Source organism: Podarcis muralis, chromosome 9 (genome assembly GCF_964188315.1).
Source record: "Podarcis muralis chromosome 9, rPodMur119.hap1.1, whole genome shotgun sequence".
NCBI classification, from domain to species: Eukaryota; Metazoa; Chordata; class Lepidosauria; order Squamata; family Lacertidae; genus Podarcis; species Podarcis muralis.
The window spans coordinates 31,768,324-31,792,092 of NC_135663.1; the positions used below are offsets into that span (position 1 = coordinate 31,768,324).

The following is a 23,769-nucleotide window of genomic DNA, read 5'->3' on the forward strand; positions in this document are numbered from 1 at the left end:
AGCTTTTTCAGGTTACGCTCCGCGGCGACCTGGAAGTAATGGAGAGTGTTACTTCCGGGTTTCGCTGCTCGTGCATGCGCAGATGCTCAAAATGACGTCACGTGCATGCGTAGAAGCGGCGAAACGCGACCTGCAGATGCGGGTTGTGTTCGCTTCAGGATGCAAACGGGGCTCCGGAATGGATCCCGTTCGCATCTAGAGGTACCGCTGTACACAAAATATTATGTGTAGAAGATTACAAATATTATGTTGGTCACTATAGAATTACCCTTTTGTGAGAATATTGCAATTTACATGAATTAGAAGGACTCATTCACAACCTCTGCCTTGGATATTCAGTGTTCTTAATATCCAAACTGGACAGAATCAAATCAGATTTGAATAAAGTCTCATAATGTCTATTTAGAGTGAAGCCAAGGCCTTTCCGTAGTTGAATGCAAGAAGCAAAGTTGCTTATGTAGCATACTGTTGGCATCAAAATGGCAACCTGTATTTTTCCACCATTTAATCCAGCTTTACCTTTTCCGCTGAAAATCCTATACTTTAAAAAATAAAAACCACCTTATTGCCCTTTGAAATATTAAGCCCCTTTTTATATACACCCATGATTGGGTCCTTTGTCCTTTTTGTTGTACTTTATTTGGGATTAAGTTGTGCTTGTGGGTGGCAGTGCAGTCCCCCCCCCCCCCATTTTGTGAAGCACAAAATCTAGGAGAATTGAGTGGGGGGAAAGAACATTTAGTTCCAGTTTCACGCTGCATTAGCTGCAGAACTTGTTGGGCCTACGCTCTTCAGTTGGCTTTAGGAATCTGTTCTCTCTTAAAGTTTGTAAAGGTGATGTTTAAGTGGCTGTTCCTTGTTCTGTGTGCTAACACTTATTGATTCAAAGTCATTTTGCCAGTTCAGTATGGACACTCTGAAATACTGTTTACAGTTTTGGTAACAAGAATGGAGATGGCTTGAGCCTCAATAAGCTATTGAGCTCTTCAGGTTATTGCAGATGGCAAATTTGAACTGGTTTGCCACTTCTGCTTTTGTGAAAATTCCCTTTGAAGTATGATCTCAGAATGTTTCATTCTACTTCCAGAAGGCTCTTTGTCCCCTGAAACAGGAAACCGTTTCAGCTAAGTAATTTGACACATAATTACATAGTAGGCTCTAGTGTTTGACTTACAATTGCTTTTATAGGTTTAGGCTGATGTTTTAGAGCATTCTAGGATTCAAGTCTTCAGACCTGATGAGATTTAAATATTAATCCTAACTAATCTGGGTTTGTTTATATTAAAATCGAGATAAACTTGTGATTCCCTATTAAGTCAGGCAGATTTGAAAACATATACTAGAATTAGCACTGGACTTCAAATATTGCAAAAGTCTTCACTCAAGTTTTTTCTTTTAAAAAAATGTATCGGGTGTTCTTCTATACTGTATATATTACTAGGTACTCTTTTAACTAGACAATATTCACCAGGAAAAAGGCAGGGAGAGTGTGATCCTGCTCATCGTTCTGGATCTCTTGACATCTTTCAGGATCATTGACCCATGGTATCCTGCTTGAATGATTGACAAGGATTAGGATGCTGAATTCTGCTCATTAAGTACCAGACCAAAATGCTTCCCTTTAACACACTGTAACAGGTAACAAACTAAAGTCTTAGTCAATTATTAAAACACTGCCAAGGTCAGGATGTGTTATCAATTACCTCTTCTTTATATAGTAAACACCCTCCAAAGCCAATGGCTATTCAGCTTTGTTCATCTAGCTGGTATATAAAACGTATTTTTTTGTTCTGTCCAGTAGCTTTTAAAAATGAATACTTTATTTGCTGTGGCTTTTATTGCTGCCTGCTTTCCTGACTTTGCCCACCACTTCGTGCTAAGCAGGTACTAGTTAACTTTATTTCTATATCATTTGTTTCAGTTCTCCTCTGTTTACCAAACTGAAAAAGAAAGCCTTATACATATGGTTGATTTTTCCTTTCTCCAGCCCATATATATATTAAAAAATTAAGTGGATTGCATGATGATAAAGCAGAATCTTTATTCCCTATTGTAAGAAGCGATAGTTGGGAGCCGTTACAATAAAAGGGACGAAGCTGAGAATGGCAGAACAAATCTTTCCTTCCAACACAGAGATGGTTACAGTGCGGAGTGGATGAAAGGTTCTTCACTAAAGAGCCTGGTTTAAGTTATAAGCTCTGTAGGAGTGATCTAATTGGTTTGGGGGAAAGCAAAACCTTGGTGCTACTGTACTGCTTCAGTGTACACCATATGCAGATGTTGTGAATGAGTCTTATTTGAGTCCTGGAAATGTCATGGTTCTCTTTTTTTTTTTTTAACATATGTTTCTGCTTAAACACTCAATTGCATTATTGTTGTTTTATTAATTAAATTTCTATATCTGCCCTTCACTTGAGGATCAGATTAGATTATAAAAACACAAAAATGTTTAACATAGTAACAAAAAACAAAACCCATTATCCCCCCACAGTGTTATTATTGCATATGCAGAAAGGTGTACGCATGCATTTATCTGCTAGGACTCCCCCCTCCCCACTTCACCATTCTTTTTTTTTTTTTTTAAATAATATTTATTAAAATTTTCAAAAGTACAGAAAGTAAAGATTAAAGTACGTTCAAAGCCTTATTTTCATACATCTACTTTCCGGGACTCCCCCCTTCCCCCACCCCTACCATATTCCCCTTTCATATTGTTGGCTCCACAAGTTCTCAGTTCTAATTAAAACTTAATTTGTTTAAACCATTATTCAAATTTAAATTTAAATTTATACAATCCTCATATTGAAAGACAAATGTTCTCTCCCCAAGGCCCACCCCATTTCCATTCCACAATTTCCCCTTTTTTTTGATGATAAAAACACCCCACACAATAGAAATATAAGAAATAAGAAAATAAAAAGTATAGTAGATGAAAAGAAACCAATTCAGAAAAAAGTTGACAAGCCTTTGGATTCTAGTTCTCCCCCCGCTGTCCCCGGTTTAATTTCCCTCTGATCACCAATCCATGTTGTCTGCCTGGAATTGTTAAAATCCATAAATCCCATTTTTCCCCCAACTCCTTGCTGGCTTTTCTTTTTATAATTATTCTTAAAGTTATTTTTAAACCATTTAGCTTCAAATCTTTAATAGGCCTCCCCCCATTGTTCTTTCCAAGTTGTAGTCCAGTTTCCTCTTGTTCTGCTTGTTTCCTCTTGTTCTGCTGCTAGTTTCCTCTTGTTCTGCTGCTAAAACGTTCTTGTTCAGAAATTTAGTAAGTCTGCAGGGATTATTGTTATTCAGGAACAAAAACTTGCGTTCAGTCCCTCTTCAATAGAAAGTTCTATTGTCTCTTTTAGCTGAACACCCTGTAGACACAATATTGCAGCTTTCCCAGAAGATAACCAGTCCTGTAGAATTCCGATGGTATTTTTCCACTCACGACCTTCTTTGTAATGTCCTGAAACTCCTCTAGGGGGATTGTTGTAACTTTGTTTTCTCTAGTCCAAAAGTCCGATTGTTATCCATGTTTTCGCCATTTTGTATCCAAGTTTTAACGGATTATAAAAAATTTGTAACAAAATTAACCAGCAAAGTCCTCATAATAAAGTCCTCTTTGTATTTCCGACTTTGACAGCTACTTTGACAGCTGTCAAAATCTCCTTCGCTTTTCGCCAGGCTCCCTCCTTAATCACCCCGGTTCCCAGGGGGGGGGTTACGTTTTCCTTCTCCCTCAATTCTTCCTCCAGCACAGTTCTTGTAGTTTCCCATCGTGGAATTCTTAGTTTAATACAATTCTTTTGGACCTTGGTTTCCCAGTCCTTGTTTTGGAAGGTTTACAATAGGGAGGGGGACTGACTTCCTTTTTGGATCCCCCCCGATCGTGTCAAATCCGAAAAAATTTTCTTTTTTTCTCCTTTTAAACCCGGTTTCCAAATTACTCACGGGTTGTTGTTGAAAGTCCGAATTCTCATTGGAAGAAGTCAGCGCTCTCCGCCGGATGGCATGCGGCTTCGCTCGGCAGGGATAGCGAAGGACTCAAAGCACCACGCCTCTCCCCAGCACCCGATCCGTAGCCTTTAAAAAGGCTCCTTCACGAGTCGGGAGGGCGCTAGCGGTGCCAGCCGAGTCTCCATGTCCACGGCCTCCGTGGCCGTGGTTTTTAAGGGTCCCCGCATCGCCGGTGCGGTAGGACCCAGCCCCTGCCGAGCAGGCTCCCTCCGGAGCTCGGAGGGAGTCCGCCATTCGGCGATGGCGCCAACCCGGAAGTCCCCCACTTCATCATTCTTTTAAATATATCTTTTCCCAACAGCTACAAGAATATAACACAAACCAGTGCAATATTTTGTGATTTTTGATCACAAATTCCAGGAGTCATCCATCTACATGATAAGATCTTTGTTGGCATCCAACTATCTTGAGAGACAATGGAGTGTACCTCTGGGGGTGAAGTCAGACCTCTGTGTTTGTAACCAAAGTGACCTCCCCAGAGCACAAGCTTGGGCAGTGTTGTATGGTGGTCCTGGGCTCCCTAGACATGACCCCCCCTTGACCTCACTGATGTGAACCAAAGGAAAGCAGAGCAATTGACACCAGCTTGGCTGCAAGAGTTGCTGGAAAGAGGTGTACAGGACAACATCCAACCATCTTACAGACTCTACTCCGGATTTGTACAGGGTTTACTCCTTAGCCTTTTCTTTTCCTGAAGGTATCCAGCAAGGCAGCAGAGGTTTAGGGTCAGAATTTTCCTTCACCTAGATGGACTGCCTTCCCAGGTTGACAAGCCCCACATGCTCCTCACTCCCCTCTATAGCACATGCAGAAACCACCTTCTTTACTGTTGGACCCACTATTGGTCTCATCCACTCAATCTGCTTGAGTCTGTCTTCAAACACAGAAAATCCCTAACTCACCAAGGGTTTGAAACTCGTCAGCTACCCTCACCCAGTTTAGCCGGAAAGGTGAAGGTGTTCCTGGGGTGTGGTCACTGTCACATGCTGACAGCTTTTAGGAACCATGGGTGACATCTGAGTGCTGCGTGGGGACCAAAGGTGGACAAACATCGTGATAAGACCTACAGCCATTGTTTTAAGTCTTCCAGAGCAATCCAAATGAGGATTTATCTTGCCTAATACTTCCTGAAATGTTTCCAAGGTTTTGAAAATAAGAATTTTGTGTTGTTGCACTTTCTATGAAATTTTATCACTCTTATAGTCGTATAAATAAAATTAAGGTGTCTTGCTCCCCCCATAATTATTGTGTTAATAGGCTTATCGCAGAAACTTTGACTCTTACTGCTTTTTGCCACTAGATGGGAGACTAAAGTTAACAATGTTATGCTTAGGAAATCCCTACTAAGTTTTCTTCTAGAAGTTGTGTTTTTGTTTTTTTCAAAATAGAACCTCACATTGGTTCCATATAACCCTAATGGGATTGCAGTTTCTAAAGTGATGTTTTGCATTTCGAGAATAAAACAATGTAGTGCAATAGTACAGATTAATGCAGGTAGATTCCATTCATCTATTGTTACCTGTCTTTTCTTCCCAAGTGAAAGTGCTGTGTTCAGTGATCATGGGGCAAAATTTCCGAGGAGTGAAACAAGACAGGTGAGAATTTATATATGGTCACACAAAATGCTGCACTTTTAAGAGAATGAGAACATTGTGAAAAGTATTTTTTAAAAAATTTCATAGCAGTTACTGAGATTAAATACAATGCAATGGTGAAGTCTCACCTGCTGTTACCTTTTATATTTCGTTTTCTTGATTGCATTAAAATGTTAAGTGCAGTGATGCTGTGCTTCTCATCAAGTCTCCTATTCACATTTTAAAGGAACTGTAATCTTGCACTGACTTAGAATGTTGCAAGATGAACAGCTGTTAGCTGTGTTCTATTGCTTCTCAAAAGCGTTCTGTTTTGGCTCATTTCAGCAGCTGAAGTTTAGCTGTACTGTACCTCTGAGAATGCACATTTTGGCAAACCACCTTTTGGTTACAGGTGGAAATAAATTTGCTCTTTACTTTCCCCAAGGCTATTCATTTAGCACAGGACTGGCCAACCTATGGCTTTGTAAATGTTGTTGGGATTCCAACTCCCATAAACTTCTGCATTCTCTTTGTGTATAGTAAAATAAAATAGATTGCACTTTCTACTGAGATGACAGGCTGTATGGTGCATTGGTGCTCCTTTGGCGGCAGAGAGGAGGGCTGCCACTGGGGCCAGGTGTCCTTTGCTGCAGGAAGCCAGCTTTGCCAAGGTGGCAGAAAACTACTATTACTGACAGCTGTCCTATCAGCAAAAGCAATCAGAAGCTCTGAAATAGGATGCTGCAGGCTGTTGAATCCAGAGCCCTTGGAGGGGCCCAGTCTTCAGGCCCCTAGGCTGTACTGGTCTGGAGCTGGCATAGTGAAAAAGAACAATAAATCACCTGCTCACCTTCTGTTGTGGCCTGGCTCAGAGGACTTGGGATGTGGCAGTATATTCCTCCACATCACTTGCCCCACCCCACTTATGATTGATTTGATATTAAATGAATGAATTAGCACAGTACCAGCTAGACCAGGGAGTTTCAAAGTTTTACTGTTTTTTAGGTGACTGTACCTAGAAAGCCTATGTTGTTTTGAAATGTAAATTGTTGTTGTTTAGTCGTTTAGTCGTGTCCGACACTTCGTGACCCCATGGACCAGAGCACGCCAGGCACTCCTGTCTTCCACTGCCTCCCGCAGTTTGGTCAAACTCATGCTGGTAGCTTCGAGAACACTGTCCAACCACCTCGTCCTCTGTCATCCCCTTCTCCTTGTGCCCTCAATCTTTCCCAACATCAGGGTCTTTTCCAGGCACCCCACATACCCAAAATATTCCAGAAATGATAGGAAAATATATGCTATTGAGTTGTCATGGTCTTAAAATGTTTGCAAGTATTCCAGTAAACCACCACAGCTAAAACTTTGTAACATTTAAATCACATAATGTGCACTTTTAATTTTTGTTCCTTATCTAATATTTCGCTTCAACTACATTTGCTAATTTTTTTATTAGAAAATTTTATTAGTATTTTTATTAGCCACTTAGGCAGCTAACATGCATGTACTTCTTTTAAAATTTTGTTTTCTAATTAGCATGCTTAATTGATTTGGATCTGATTCAGCACATTGGAAACCTTTGTGGGGAAAAGTTTGTCCCCAGAAGACTACAGTCACATTCACTGCAATATCTAGGTTGCCCAAATAGCACAATATGGGAAAAACACCCTTAATGTACTATGGAAATGTAGCAGTAACAGCCTCAGACTAACTGTTGGAACCAGATAATATAAATCTTTATCACTTTTAATGTGTTTATGTAGGTAGAATATAAAATTGTAAATACCTGGAACAGCATACCGGTTTTGCATGCTCCAGTGACTATCACATTTAAACCTGGTGTTCAAGGCTTAGTAATGGAAGTGAACTCCTTATTCTTCGATGATCCTCCAGCTCCACCTGGTGAACCTGGAAAGCCTTTTGATGGCCTTTGGGACTATGAAGGTGAGGTTTTATGAAGGGTATACAACACAAAAAGTGGTAACGTTTCAGGCCTAGAAAATGAATATTAATTCAACTAGCAGTTTTTTCTAGTATTAATGTGTATCAAGAGCTCATGCGTACAGTGCTTCTTGAGATGAAGTATTTCCTGTTAATTGTATTGCCAAACAAGTTCAAAATGAAGGAACATTGTGCATTTCTTTTTAAAAGTGGCATGAGCACTAACTGGAATAGGTGGGATGTTGTAGAGATGGATCTCTGCTGGCAAAGGGTCATGCCTGTTGAGGTTGTGTGTGGGGACTTGCTATGCCGGAAATAGTTCGATGGGTATATATCTAAAGATGGTGGCTCTTTCTCTCACAGTAGCCCAAAAGGTGGCTTGGGCAAACTGGATCTAAGGTCCCTTCATTCATTGCAGAGACCCCAGGATCATGCTCCCCCCTATTTCAGCTTAGAGTTGGCAAAGACAGTCCCTTTGAAACCAGTGTGGGAGAACTGGAAGTCTGTACCTCATGCCTCTTCCACTTAAGGTTGTACAGTCAGATCATTGTTTAATCCTGGTCATTATTTACATTTGCCCTATACACACAGCTTTATTCTTCACTTACTTCAACCCCCGAAAGCTCCTACTAAACGTAATAGGATTTTTAACTTTTTTGTAATAACATGATAACATTTTAATAGCCAAGAGCATTTTGTTTTTGTTTTTTAAAACAACTCAGCTAGTTCAGCATGCTGGAGGAAAGACTTTGGGCATCCCAAACATCAGTCCCACATGAAACACAACTAACCTTTTCTAAAATTGATGGGAATTCTCAAACCTTAGTTTGTGAAACATTTAATAGATGTGAGAGTGAACTATGATAAAGATGAAGAATTTCTTGCCTTTCTGAAATAATAAAAAAATTCCTTGGTTAATTCTCTTTCCCCTTCCTTCCAAACCTCACACACTAGCATTCTGGTATTATTTCTTTCACAGTGGTTGAATCCTTCTTTTTGAATAGTGCAACAAGAAACTATTTGGAAGTGGAAGTCTGCCCGTAAGTTCTGCCATGTAAACAACACATTGTGTCTATTACTTTAGACTTTGGTTTATAGATGAAGTCCCACACTGTTACATTCTCCTGAATGCCTATCAATGAAGTTGTCGTCTGAGCATGTGCAGTAACTATCTCAAATGTACACACCTCAGCTTAACTGTGAAGTGAACATGGCTTCTGTTTTCACACATCAAACAGCAATATTTCTCAAGAAACTGTAAGTTAGCTATAGATTGTGGCTAACGTCAAGTTTACATGGCTTCAAACACCAGCAGTGGGAGCGCACTGGAGCCAGAGTCAACAGCAATGCATACACAGCCTGAGCTTTCCTAGCTCCAGAAAACAATGGCTAAGTCTACCCAAAGTGAAGGCAATATACTCCATTTTATGGCAGCACTCACAACATTTTGTTCTTTTCTATAATCTGCTATGGAATTCATTAATTGTTACGTTGACTGTTTTGTATTCCTATGAAACCTGTTTTGACAATGCCATTGATTCCCACCCACCCCTCATCATGATTTTGTTTTGCTAGGCATGGCCAACATCTTGTATTACTTCTTTCTGCAGGAGATTGTATTGAGGTAAGTAGAATTCTGCATGAAATTTTTCTGTTGTTAAATTAAACGAAGCAAGCATTTAACTAAGTAAGGTTTGATTAGGATGCTGTCTATATATTTCATGTTTTATGAACACAATGATTCTCACATTTGTGTATGCTGACATTATAGAATGCATGTATAAATCATTAACATGACCCCTCTGCATCTTTGTGGGTGGCTTCAAGGCCGACCGTGCCATTAGGTAGAGTGAGTCAGTTGCCTTAGGCAGCAGATGCCACGGGGTGCCACCCTCTACCTTTTTTCATCATCCTGAGTACATAAAACTTGTGAATATTATTATATGCACATTGTGCACCCAGTCTTCTATTACTGTGTAAAATGAAGCAAAAGAACACCATGTGTTCTTCTTCAGAGTTGCAAACAGCTGCGTGGAATTCTATGCATGCCAATTTAAAAGTAAGCCTGCTGAGTTTAATGGGGCTTACTCCTAGGTAAGTGAGTTTAGGATTGCCACCTAATGTGACTATCTTTAGTTCACTGCAGGGATTAAGATGATGAGTAAAACTCTGTAAAATTGCAGCTCTTTTTATACTAATATTTTTGCACCAAGTTATTTGATTACTATATGTCCGCTATTTAACTTAATGGAGGTCCTGGCCATGGCATCATCTAAAATGCATTCATGAATAATTTTCAATGGATGTTCAGCGGAAATTACTCATAAATGAGTGTATGAAATAATGGGACCTAGTTTCTCCAGATCAGATAAGGTCATTTTGCTAAAGAATTTTGCAAGCAATTGCAAATAATGGTACAATTGGTTGCTGCGGTATAATTAAATCAATGGTTTTCCACAGTTTGCTTTATGAGCAGAGTTTAAATAGCCATTCTCTGTGTTCAAGGTTTTTTGGTTTTGTTTTAAATCTCATTTTCCTTTCTGATCGCTTTTTTTTCCTGTTGTGGTAATTACAGACAATAAATTCATTTCATCATCTGCGTTAGTGTTAAGTAACATAAATCATGGCAATACAGTTAAGCAATGCCAACACATCTGCAAATCATTTGCAAATTGGTTCCATGGAGCTTATTCGATCAAATTAATTTAAAAAAACTCTCACCTGTTGGCACATCCTGCATTTACATCAAAGTTTTTATTATGCTATAAATTTATCTGAGACCATTTCCCTTTCTATTTAGTGCTGAGCAATTCAGCGTTCCTTAAAACCATTATAAGCAATGCATATATATTCCCATAGAAAGGCATTTTACATTTAGAAGCTAATAATCATGGGTTATGCTATGGAGATTCATAATAAATTATTTGCATACCATCATATTTTAGAATTTTGTACAGCATCAATATGTTACCGTTTCAGTAGGTTTTTACTGTTTATCATGAGTCAGTTTATATCTGTGCAATGTGAACAGAATAGGAATTATATGGCATATATTATAATGATTTATTTTTCAGTTTTTGATATACTTTCACAGAAGATCTTAGATACGTAAGAACATCTTATTCTAAAAACTTTTCATGCTATAAGAATGGAATTGGGGAACACATTATTTACCTTTTCGGCAAGCAGTATCATATAATACGAGAGCAGGTGTGTTATGGGGAATAGAGTGTTGGACTTGGAATGGGGAAATCTGGATTGATATTCCCTGCTCAGTCATGAAGCTGGATAGTCATCAAGTCCAATTCATTAAGTATCCATAATTTGGAGGATCATAAATGGGGATGTGCTTGCAAGCTCATGCATTTCCTCCTCCCTTCTCATCTGCTGATTCTCTTCTCCATTTTCATGTTGCTCTAACCACAGTTTGCTGTGATGTCCAAATCAGGCAAACTAAGGTTAGTAATCCCCAAAGTCTGGTTTGCAAACCTACTTCAAACCATGCATTGGAAGTTAGTACTATAGTTAGTACTAGTTTGGGGCATCTCAGCAAATGTTGGAAAGAGGAAATCAAGGAATCAGCACTCAAGGCTATAGGTTTCCGGATTAGGACATGATATCTGAAAGCTCACCTGGGTGTGTTCTCAGTGATTTTATGTCAGGTAAATGCGCAGTAATTGCACTGAAATTAAATAAGAAAAAGAAATTAATTTTGTGGAATCAAGCCTAGCTTTATATCTCTCATTTGTTATCAAGAAATATGTTCAGATAACAATGTTTGTACAGATGTGAAAGGTATATGAGGGTGGGGTCTCAGTTTCCCTGTACTTTCTTAAATCAGTGTTAAACCTGAGATGTTAAGCAAAATATATGCAGGACAGAGTGAATTCACACACACAAATTTCCTTATTATGTAGTATACTACTATTTAGTGTTATAGCAACAAATTTTAAGAGTTATATCAAACAATTATTGTGATATTTTGTTTAGGAAATAATTGAAGTGGAAATGGGAAGTCTGATTTAGAATCAGCAACTTAAATCAAACTTTCTCTTTGTGGTTTATTCATGATTTAAGGCTGCAATCTTATATACACTTACCAAGGAAAGTCCCACTGAACTAATAGGGCTTAAGACTGTCCTTTATGATAATCTTCATTTAATTCACTCCAGTCTGGTTCAAGGTGATTTGTGAATTCTGCTTCAAAGCACACACAATTGTCGTGTGAATCTTATCTGTTGAACAACAGTTTTGATTGCATTTAGACTTTAATATACAGCATAAGATGCGGCGTCTAAAACACAGATGAAAATGTGGCTCTATCATTGTTCCCAGAAAATGAAATAAGCTATCTGGGATGCCAACACCCTCTGGGTTCTATCCAGCAATATACTTGAGGTGAATAATACTGAGAGCAATTCACAGCAGAAATCCACAGCTGACAGAATATTTATTGAATAACCTATTTACTATTGGAGCTGAACAAATAATTATGTGTTTAAAACCAGTACAGACAGAGCTAACAGGTGGAGGGTGGTTTGTTTGCTTTGCCATCATCAGTATTTAACTGTGATCCTTAAACAAAGGGTTCTGACTACAGCCCCAAATTCCAGTTGCTTTGTCACCAGGAGCAAAGTTATTATTAGATCTGGCAGTTGCCGGAAAGAAGAGTGATGTTCTCCTTCCCAGCTTCATAAACAAAATTAAACTGTAGGTGTTAGGATGGTATTGAATGTTAGTCCTATTCAGAGTACTTGAGTTCATTAATTTCAGTGGGTCTCCTCTGAATAGGGCTTAGTTGAATATAATGTTCAGTTTTGCCTGCAGTTGGCATTGTGCTTCAGGTTACCTTCCTTGCTGTTTGCAAAGAGAGGAGCAGCAACTTCTACTTTGCTGCTTAAGTTTATATACGGAAGCAGAAGGGAGAAACAGGTTTGGGGGGAGAGAAAGATGGAGACAAGAGCCCCCTTCAGTTAATCAAAAGTCTGTGAGAGACTGCATGGAGATGGGGGCAGACATATTGGCCCAGCCCCCATTGTCCCCATACACACTCATCCCACCCCCTCTTCCCCTGAACTTTGTGTGTTCAGTGCAAAGGTCGGTAGAGGGAGTCTAACCACATTCAGCTGAATGTAATGGAATCCTGGGTGGGCCTGGTTTCCTGATTGTAGGGAGGATTCTAGCTATATTTAGCCAGTTAGAACCCCCCTGGGTGCTGAATGTATGGCAGTCATAGGGCTCATGTGCATGCTCATTCCTCACTCTAAACCCACAATGTTCTTCTGAATGCCTGAAGAGGGCTTCAAAAAGGGAGAAATGCGAGTCAAGAAAATAAGAAATCAAGGAAGCAACAGAATGGAGAGAAGGAATCTGTTCCAAATACAATGACTATTGAAAGATAATCACCGAGATCTGGTGTGAGAGTTCTAGGGATGGTTTTATATCCTATGTGCACAGTGTTTTAACATTAATATTTTCTCTCCCCTATCCCTACACATTTGAAAGACCAGTTACTATTATTCCCTGCTTACGGGAGACACAGAGACATGTCTGATGTCACACTGTGTGTCCGTGGCGGATCAGGACTTGACTGCAGAACTTCACATCTGTGCCCAGAGGCCCTAAATCAACCTCTGTTTAGGGTTTCAAATTGTTTTCAGTGGGCCCTACCCTGCTCCTGTGCCTTGTAATGATTGCTTGGCATACAAACATGAGCAGGTGATAATGTTGACCTTGATGGAGTCAAAAGCTTCATCTGTTGATTTATGCAGATTAAGTTGCTTTAAAAGAACACAGTTTGCTGGTCAATTGGTAGCCTGACAACCTTTCTGAACGTCAAATATTGGCAGTTGTGGAACAGTGCAAAGTGTATGTCTGTAAAGACATTTTACAGTATTCTAGAATCAATAATGACTGAGCTCAAGTTAACCCTTTCATGCATACAAGTATATTACAACATTCATTCATTTATTCATTCATTCACTTCCTCTTTTATTCACCTGGGGTATGCAGGGAGGGAAAGATGTAGATAACCAAATCAAGGGGATGTTTTTTAAACTGCACCCACCCTTCTGAACAGCAGGATCTAGAATCAATCCACAATGAAGGCAGCATGTTGAGGACAAACATGACTAATACTAGATTGAGAGAAACTACATTTTTGTGCTACAAACAGATTAGCATGTACATAGCCAATGTCAGTCTACCAAGATATGGCCTTCTGGAAAAGGAAGGAATGGATCTCTGAGGGATCTAGCTGGCTCCTAGAGTGGCACAGATTTAATGCAAATGCTGCCTTTGGCACATTCCTATATCTAAATTATTACCCGTCTCCTTTGATGTTAATGTTACAACTTCAATACCAATAGTTTCAATTAGGGCATCTCTGTAAAGAGCTAGTGTAATTGCTTTTGCAAGCAGCTGGTGGTTGCCTCTTTACAAATGAAATCCTGTAATTCCTGCTATTTATTTGAATTAATGTTGGCTTCAGGGATTTATGCTTCCTTTTTAATCCGTTCTGTCAGATGGTTACTCAGAGGACATATTGAAATTGAAACTGAATAAGAAGTCCACTTACTTTTTTGTATACTACCTGAAAGTCTTCCAATGACATGAATATCTTTCTTTGTTCATTATATTAAAGCACTTTCTAAAACTCAAAAGTTGCCCTTCTCTTAATTGAACTTCTGTATTAAATTTTTGAATAGATAGAATGGTATTATAAATGTTTAAAACAACAGCTGACATTTTCACAGAAGCGCTAACAGGAACTTCAAGTGCAGCAATTCAGTGTTATCTTGATAATTAAGCATTGTGCTAAACTTTGTTTTAAAATGGTTATGTGGCTTAATATCTTGTACTGATACAACTTTATGTGAAAATAGTGATGAAGTTTTTAGAGTGTATTTTGTGTTCCATTGTGCAGAAAGGACTTCCATTGACATTTAAAGCTGATATAAATGGGGGCATCTGGAATGGCACAGCAATTATTCCTTGGGACTACTTCCCCCCCGGTGTGGACAAGATGAATTCATATGCAATCCATGGGTCTGGTATTGGGAGAATGTATGAGGCACTTTATCCAATACCACAAGAAGAGATCAAAGAGGGGCAGGGCCCTAATTTGTGAGTACAAAACGCCCACGTCTCTCTCAAATTGCTTTCCAACTGTTCCTGAAGCTTCTTTTTATTCTTGACGGTAACTGCTTACGTAACACATTTAGAAAATCCTTCATTCTTTATTGGGATATACTTGAGTATTTATGCTGTTTACTCTTCATATTGACAATTTCATAGTGTACTACTAGGACCTATTTTATGAAGTGTAAAAGTGGTAAATACAGGAACACTGATAACTGGATCATGGGAGGATAGGCCAGTCCTCATTTTTCCACAGTGAACATACCTTTTCCTCAGCTAACTCTGGAAATGCTTTTGTGGTGAAGAATAACTATATATTATCAGCCAACATCCATCATGTCTTCTTGTGGATTCTAGAAGGCTTGTTCAGTGTTGTATTTAGCACATATGGCTACCAATTGCATAAGTTGTTGTGGTTGTTACATTTATATTCCACCTTGCCTCCAAGGAACCCATTTTAATATCACCATAACCCTGTGAGACAGGTTTGGCTGAGAGACTGTGACTGGCCCAAGGTCACCCAGTAAGCTTCTTGGCTGAGTGGGGACCTCCCTGGTCCTAGTCCAAGCAATCTACCACTCTAGTTCTTGTCATTATGGAGGAATCACAACTGGCACTGCCAGGGCCGAATTTAGGTTTGATGAGGCCCTAAGCTACTGAAGGTAATGGGACTGAAGGTAATGGGTCCAGCTGTCCTTTGTCAACAACAAATTGTCACTGTTTTTTGTGTTGAATATATGCTATATGGTAATTTATGGACCTAATAGGTATCTAAAGCCATTTGCACATAACAAATAGGAGCCTACACAACACAAAACACTGTTGCTCTATGTAGGTTCTATTTTATTTGTTTTTTATATTATATTTTGGAAATGTATATCCAGTTTTTTTCCCTTTTAAATTTTGTGGGGGGCCCTAGGCTATAGCTTGTTTAGCTTATATGCAAATCTGGCACTGGACACTGCTAAAAACAGTATGAATTCCCCTTTGGGAATGACAGGTACCAATGATGTTCCATTCTAGGGAAAACTACAGAAAAAGGCGTTGGTACACCATTGGATTGAATGGGGGGGGGGGCAACCATTTATCTCTCCATATAATCTCCTGAGAGTGTACAAGGAGAAAATGAACACAAAGAAGAGACCCAGTGCTCAGCCACCTCAATGAGTGGAACACCAAGCAAATTTGAATTCTGAAGTTGGCTGCTTCTGATTTGCACTTCAGCCCAGGAGGTGCAGATCAGGTGAATCTCCATAGATGCTCCTATTCAAAACAGTATTGCCCTAAAGCTATCATTTTAAAATTACGTATGTGTTTTTTTTTAAAAAAACTTTCTATATATTTAGGACCTTAACTACTTGTGCTGATATACTTATGTTTTGTTGATAGCCATCTTCTAGAATATTTCAAAGATTTCAGTCTGAAGGACATAATGGGAGAAGACTGGAACCAGCCTCCATCAGATCTGTGGTCATAACTTCATCAACCTCTAAAGTCAAGTCAATCATTGAGAAAAATAATTACAAAACACGTAACAATGTGTTGTGCTTCAATATGAGATGTCAAATATTGAATTAGTTGTGTCATCTCATGGTGTTAGTGAGTCAGCCAATTAAAATAAATGAATTGATTGGGCCTGTCAATGTTTATCTTGTTGACTTGCTCCAAATAGACTTCAAGTGTCAATATATATCACTATTTATATATCATTGTTTCCCTCAAATTCTTGTTCTTTGGTTTAATACTTACTTTAAACCAAAGGTCAAGAGCTTGGTTATCATTTATGTCAGGAATTTATATCTCACTCTTCATAAATTTTCCCCTGGATGACTTACTGTAGTATACAAATACAAGAATAAATATAATCAGAACACAGTAAAAAGAAGAATCAGTAACAGATGAAAGAGCATCATAGTAACCAGAAACTGTAGAAATATCATGACAGTACTCAAGAAAATGAAAAGGTATTTGCCTGGCACTGAAATAATATAAAAATAAATGCCAAGCAAGTCTTCCTGGGGAGAGTATTCCTTATTCAAGGCACCACAGGAGCCAGTTCCCATATTGCCACCTGCCATAGCTGCGATGCTGTAAGAATGACTTTAAGGCACAGCTGGATTTATATGGAGAAAGATGTTCCAATAGATATCCTGCTCCGAGGTAATGAAAGCCTAAAAGGTTAGCATTATGTCAGCCATAAAGTTGGGAGGATCATAACATGCTTTCTCCCAACACTAAGAAAAGTTTTATTTTTTATCTCTTCCTGGAAACCTTGTTGAATTCTGTTGTAGCACTATTGGCTAAGCATAGTTTTTGAATTCTATCATTCACATGGTGTCCCATGAATGTAAAAGGAGCTCTGCAGGATCAGACCAAAGGCCCTTGTAGAATAGCATCCTGTTCTTGCAGAGACCGGCCAGATGTCTATGGGAAGCCCACAAGCAATATCTCACACTTGTGGATTCCAGCAACCGGTATTCAGAGACATACTGTCTCTGGCAGTGGAGATAAAACATGGCCATCTTCATTAGTCACCAGGAGACCCTGACAGTACTGATTGCCATCAGGGATCACACTACTAAGTGAGTGAGTGAGTGAGTGAGTGAGGATAATAATTCCATTTGGTAACAAAAGAACAGTCATATGAATTTTCCTGAATTAAGCTATTAAATATTTACCCTTTCAGGTTCCTTTTTTAATACCGCTTTTGACAGTTGGAAGCAGTTATTGGCCTTAAAAAGGGCATTTTGCAATGTTACTTTGTGCTGTTTACCTAATTGACATCTTGATTGCATACTACGATTAATGAAATTAGTGGTCATCATTTTGCTCTCCATCATTTATGTATATTGGGCCCTCTGCAACCCTGGTGCCCAAGGATATTGTAGTTAACTTGCTGGTCATCTATCAATGTGGTAAAATGGCAACATGGTGTTGAATGCAATTGCCTGAGATCAAACACTATTCTTAAGAAAATGGTTGCAATTCAAGTAAAATGAGCTCCGGGGATTAATTTGGTCCATCATCCCTTAAGCCTTCACTAGCATCCCTTTTTAATTTGTCATGTAAAGTGTGATTTCAGGAACTTTAAAGTGTGCAAAGTTTGCTTTGCAGAGTGTTATTAACTAGAAGGATTCTGGATTAATTTAGCAGCCAGGTCTGCTCTTTCAGCCATAAGCCATGCTGTCAGGGAAACCTAATTACACTTTAAGTGGGATGCAAATGAGTTGTGACACTACATCATTTCACATGAAAGGTTCATTACTTACATTAAGTCGAACAATGCTCTTTCCTAAGCATGGGCTCATTACATTTTTTTGTATATTTTAACATGGTCAACTGTGAGTATGGCATTTTCTCTTAATATGTACCTTCCTAAATACAACTTATTTCCTTAATCATTTAAGCTTTAAGTTGTTGAGATAACTGAATCTGTATAAAGTGAACTAGTTTTGGCACTGCTAAATACGAGCTAAGCTTTTCCTTTAATATGTTTCTTCTTAACTTCATGGTTTCATTTTAAGCTTTTTGCTTCATGAGTTACACATTCATGCAGACATGTGCACACATGAACACACACGTACACAGAGTTATGAAATAATTTTTAAAACCTGTTCTAAAGTCATCCACCTAGTTTAGTGGAATGCTATGGATTCAGATTTACCTTCTTTTTGGTGTATTCAGCAACTGAGGTATGGCACATTCCTCTCGTATTATTTTAAACACATGAGCCTCATTTGGAAAATATATACCCCAGTCATTTATGTTTGAAAAAATATTGATTGGTACCATTTCTCACCTGTGCTCTTTGGTAGGTTTTTGGCAAAAAAGAAAAAGAAAAAGAAAAAGAAAAGAAAGACATTTTGTCTGGCAATGTTTTCAGACCTAGGATTCACTTTTAACCCAAACATGCATTTGGGAACCAATTTCTTAATCTTTTACCATGTGAATGCAAAGTAGTAGTGCTCCTGATGCAAACTACCTTGAATGAGGCTGCGACCCACTAGTGAGTCTCAACCCACCAGTTGAAGAGCAGTGCAATAAATCACTCCAGTGAGGCAACAATCCTGGCCAAAAATCTCCTAATGACAAAACTCTTGTTTGTTCACATTCCATGAATTCAACACAAGCCCAGGCATTGAAGCCACTGAATTCTGTTTAATTGAACCCAATCTTCCCCCATAAACAAAGGTTTAAAAAAGCCCATAGAAGAATATAAATTGAAGCACTGCAAAACTTTAAATGAGAGCCAATGTTATCCATACTCAAAGTAGACCTAATAGGCTTCCAGTTAATGTCAGTGAACCTACCCTGAGCATGACTTGGTTGGAAATCACCCACTGAATTGTTTTCATAACTAGTGCACATGCAGCAAGTTAGAAAAGTTGAAGAGAGAGAATCCCTATAAATCATGTCACTGAAGATAATAGAATACTGAATCATTTCCTATCAGTGAGACTAAGATTATATATACAACTGAAGATTAGAGCAGAATAGTTGCTTATTTTTTTAACCTTGCCTATAGTGCACATTATGGCTAGTGAGAGAGAAGCCAGGCTTTGCTTAAGCTTTGAGATGCTTTAATTGCCATGCCTTTTTCTCAAGGGATCCTAGGAAATGTAATCCAGGGAAGAGATGGCGCTTTCTAACAGAAGATTCTTGACACAGTCACAGAACTACCATGCTCAAAGTTCCTTGTGGAAAACAATGGCAAAAGATGTTTAGAACCTACTTGGATGTGTAGCAATGTTGTGTCTTAAAAACCCAGGAAAAGCTTCGTTGTGTACTAGTTGGTTTCATGGTGAGCGTAATAGTCTAAGGTGGGCCCAACTCCAGGTTTCAGGGGAGTACATTGATGAGGGAGGCCTGTGCTTGCTTGTCAATAGCAGAAGTACTTCACAGCTGACTAGGAGCTGGTATTTTCATTTCCCACAATGTCTTGAAGCACTCAGTGTATTGTCAGTCCACAGCATTGGAAAAACCAAGCTGACGTGTTGCAGACCTAGCTCGCCTGATGTGGAGAGCCTAGAGTTTTAATGCCATTGGAAAAATGGAAGCATCCACTCAAAATAGATGTATGATGAGGCATGGCGGGGAGGGGGGGGCGAGAATCCTGGATTTGCAGAGGTACAAAAAATAGGGGGGGGGATATCAACAGGGAGAACTCTCAGAACAGAATAATGAGGACTGTACGCACTTGGTACAAAAAGCTGACTGACTGAAGAGAGGGGGAAATGAATTTTTGCTGGAATCTTGAAAAGCAGCACACTGCACTGCACTGCACCATTTTGTTGCAGGCCCCATCTCCTTGTCTTTTAGAGCAGGGATGTCTAATGCCACTTTCTACTTGCACAGAATACTTGAAAATATTGTAGAATGTCATCACACAGAATAATAAAGACTTTGTTGAGACTACCGTGAGAAGGATAACTGAAACCAGGCAGAAAATTAGAATCTCTCACAAATCTTAAAACTGTTGACTATAAATATATTTTGGAGCACTTTCAGCCAAGAAGTATTTTTGAGTGGGCAGCTTGATTGGCTCAGTTCTGGAGATGTGAGAAATAACCAATATTTACATTTCAAAGGGAGATACCTTGAAAGAAACTGTTCAGTATCTCTGCAGGCAACAGCCAAATTGGAATTATTTTCCTATAAGATTATGAAGCAAAAGTTGCAGGATGTGACAGATGAAAGGAAAATTGATCACGCAGTAAGACCAAATTCTCACAATGGCATTCACAAATATTGTTGGTGAAGTGATTCCTAAAAGAGCACTCGGCAGAGTGAGATGCTACTCATGGTGTAAAATGGGCTCCCAATCTTATGTGCTTGTAATAATTCCCCTCACCTTCATTTTGAAGGCCTCTTTAATCAGTATAACATTTATGCACATAAATGTAAATTTCCATGTAATGCAAACCAAATTTAAAATGCAATGCGTTAAAAAGACGAGTATTTATCTTTCTGCATGTACAACCAACATGTACACGCAGCCACATAGACACATACATGCAGTCCTCCTGGGAGGCAACATGGTGTTCTCTTCTGCTTCAGGACAGCCTCCTTCCACTAACACACATGGGTCAGGTCCCAGAGTTTAAATTAGTGATGCCTCATGCTCAAGAACTTCCGAAAGATTTGATTGGATTGAGAGGATACAGTGACATGCCCCTAGTAATCTAAAGGCAAAGGGAATCGACCAGGGTCTCTTACTTTCAAAGCTATGGATAGTTAAAAAACCAGATTGTGGTACCCAAGATGTATCGATTGTTTATTCAGGAATGAGGACGAGATGGTTGGATAGTATTCTCGAAGCTACCAGCATGAGTTTGACCAAACTGCGGGAGGCAGTGGAAGACAGGAGTGCCTGGCGTGCTCTGGTCCATGGGGTCACGAAGAGTTGGACACGACTAAACAACTAAACAACAACAACAACAAAAATACCTCCTTTTACCAAATGGTTGTAGGGATGTTTGCAAACATAAATACATAATATAAAATGATTTTTAAAGGGAAACAAAAACAATATTTGAAACTTGGCAGCAGTTTTAACAAAGCGTGTTCTCCCTAACAGAGAGCACGTGTTGCGGTTGGGGGAACAAGCCACCCTGCAGTGACTAGGCAAATTTGGTAGGGAACCCAAGCCTTTAAGTGGTTAAATTTGGGTTGCTGGGGAGTTTTGATTGTTGCCAATTTGGAGGAGGGGTCAGAGTCTTTAAATACAGGGGCCAGACGTTGGACGTCCTCTTGGCCGTTTTGCACCGGATCACCCGCCCTCCCTCCCTTTTATAGGGTGTTTTTTTCTTGATCGCTTGACCTTGCTATGCCTGTCATGGGGTTGTCTGCCTTGGAGCGGGGGCCTGGTAGGAATTTTGCCATCTGGCTGATTGGCTGGTGCCATTTGGTTTTTGCCTACTGCGTAGCAAATCGTCACAACTTGTAAGGTTGGCGGTTAGGCATTGGTTAAATTGGTTCTTGGAGGGGTAAGTGCCTATCCCTCCAAATGATGCGGAAAGGGAATTCCGTTAAAGGAATCCAGGGGCTTGCCATTCTTTTCGTCCTTGTCCCCGGAGTTGGACTTAGGCCGTGCAAGCCCCACAGGAACATGAGGGTGAGAAGTGAGGGACTGTTGCCCAGCTTCATTCTCTCACCCAATACTTGTTTCCCACTCTGGCTTCCGTTGGTGTCCGGAAGGCCAGCTCTGTCCCTGAGGGCAAGGACAGATAGTCATAACCAATGCCTAAGCAACCACTCACATTTTTTGTATTTTGAATAAAGTTGTGGCCAAAATTATGCCAAAAACCTTAAACAAAAATTGATGTGTGAAGTGTGAATTTTTTGGGGGGTGGCATTGTGGGACTCAACACACAATTACATAATTGCTCAATACCTATATTCCATTTAACACTTCTTCTCCACCAAAGGTGTGCTGGAAGAGGTGCATTTTTATTTGTCTCCTAAAGGAAAGCTTATGGCTAGAGTCCATTTTAGCAGCTGCATGAAGGAGTGTGTACACAGCCTAAGGATGACGAAACTGGCAGTCAGTGCTGGGCTAGTTGCAAGAAAGAAGGCAGGGAGGTGAGAGCTGACTAAAGACAGTCTGAGATAGGTGGGGCAGTGCCCCATTCACTCCAGTGGACCAATATTCACTACCGGCATATTTCGCAATGTGATAAAAAGTGCCAAGGGCATACAGTTGGTGTTTTGTTGCAAAATTTGTGATAAAATCCACATTATTCCTCCCCTGCCCTGTTAGATGCTACTTGAACTGAAGGGTCCACAATAAAAAAATATTGTGCTTACCCGTGTTTGTTAAATATTGCCAAGGACTGAGGCTCTTTGATTGCACTTTCCACTACTGGTGGTGAGTGCGCTGTGCTTTTAGCAATGCTCCTTCAGTCCTTTAAGCCATTTGTACTTAAAGACAAAAGAACGTTCAGCAAAGCTCTTAATAATGACAATTTAGTCTCTATTCATCCCCTTGGTGTTTACTGCATCAGCGTTAATCATGTGGTATGCATGTGTGCTGTAAATATTTTTATTGAATTCCCACCATAATGAATTGAGTAAAATTATAGCCTATTATTGTAAAAGTACCATTTTTTCTCCCTAGCTTAACAAGCAGCCTGCAGCTTCTGCATCTGTGAACTGTCTTCATCTCCATGGCTGTTGCTCTTTTGCATGCAAACGTATGTCAAGGGAAAAGGGTTGTCTCTAATGCGCCCAGTGCAGTTGTATGCAGTCTTGTACTGTACTCATTTCTGCCGCCGCCACCCCCACCAAAAAATAAACCACAGTATCCTGGTGGTGGCAGCAAAGTACACATAAGCAGCCAAAGCCCAGAGCTCATAAACAAGCAAAGAGATTAATGATGCCGTGCAAAAGTCATGATGACTCTGACTAAATGCATCAGACTTTCCTGGTTCCAAAAGATAGTATGGATAAAGGGGTAGGATGGGGAATGTGTGATATATTTATCGGCTGGGTTTTAATTGTACTGTGCTATGTCCAAAAATTCTTAACATAATTGCTTCTAATCGTTGGGCAGCAATTGGACGGGAAACGTCTCTTAGCACAAATGTTTAGTAAAAAATGTGTGCTTATAGCTTTCTGTCATTATCTGTCTGTGGTTCCTCCCTGTTTTTATTTTCAACTGCTTTCTTCATGATCTTGAAATCCCCCCTCTCTCTCCCTCTCTTTTCTTCTTCTAATGTCTTCACTACCCATAAAGGTGTGATTAACGAGATGGGAAATGCATGTTCTAATAACAGATTGCAAAGGAGATCATATTAGACAGCCGGTGAGGCTCCTTTATTCCAAAGTGTACATACAATAACAGTCTGGCAGACATGAGTTATGGATGCGGCACCTTGAATAACAGCCACCATATCACCTGGGAATGCCAATGGCAATATTATTAAAATGGGGGGGGGGAACCCTCACTGCCAAACTGTAACTGCTGCTTTCAGTGTTGAACTTGTTTGTCAATATGCTCATTGGGAGGAATCAGTACAGCTTCTGTCCATGATGGTTTTCAAGTTAGCAACATGGTGTGTGAGGTTTTTTTTTAAAGTTTCAGTTTAAATAGATGACATTTTTAGAGGGC

At 39.6% G+C, this 23,769-nt stretch overlaps 1 protein-coding gene across 1 annotated transcript; it reads left to right on the top strand.

The window, feature by feature from the left end:
* Window positions 1-18: 18 nt before the first annotated feature.
* LOC114603879 (UPF0462 protein C4orf33 homolog) lies at window positions 19-18,111 on the top strand. The gene is made up of 7 exons (XM_077934045.1): window positions 19-1,884; window positions 5,546-5,603; window positions 7,343-7,523; window positions 8,500-8,560; window positions 9,096-9,144; window positions 14,446-14,645; window positions 16,050-18,111. Exons 1-7 carry the CDS (start codon window positions 1,811-1,813, stop codon window positions 16,135-16,137), a joined length of 711 nt encoding a protein of 236 aa, XP_077790171.1. The 5' UTR covers window positions 19-1,810; the 3' UTR covers window positions 16,138-18,111.
* Window positions 18,112-23,769: the final 5,658 nt, after the last annotated feature.

Coding starts and splice junctions, on each gene's coding strand:
- LOC114603879 (XM_077934045.1), top strand. CDS start 1,811: ATGAATACTTTATTTGCTGTGGCTTTTATTGCTGCCTGCTTTCCTGAC. Junction 1,885..5,545: donor CACCACTTCGTGCTAAGCAG/GTACTAGTTAAC, acceptor TTTCTTCCCAAG/TGAAAGTGCTGTGTTCAGTG. Junction 9,145..14,445: donor CTGCAGGAGATTGTATTGAG/GTAAGTAGAATT, acceptor TCCATTGTGCAG/AAAGGACTTCCATTGACATT.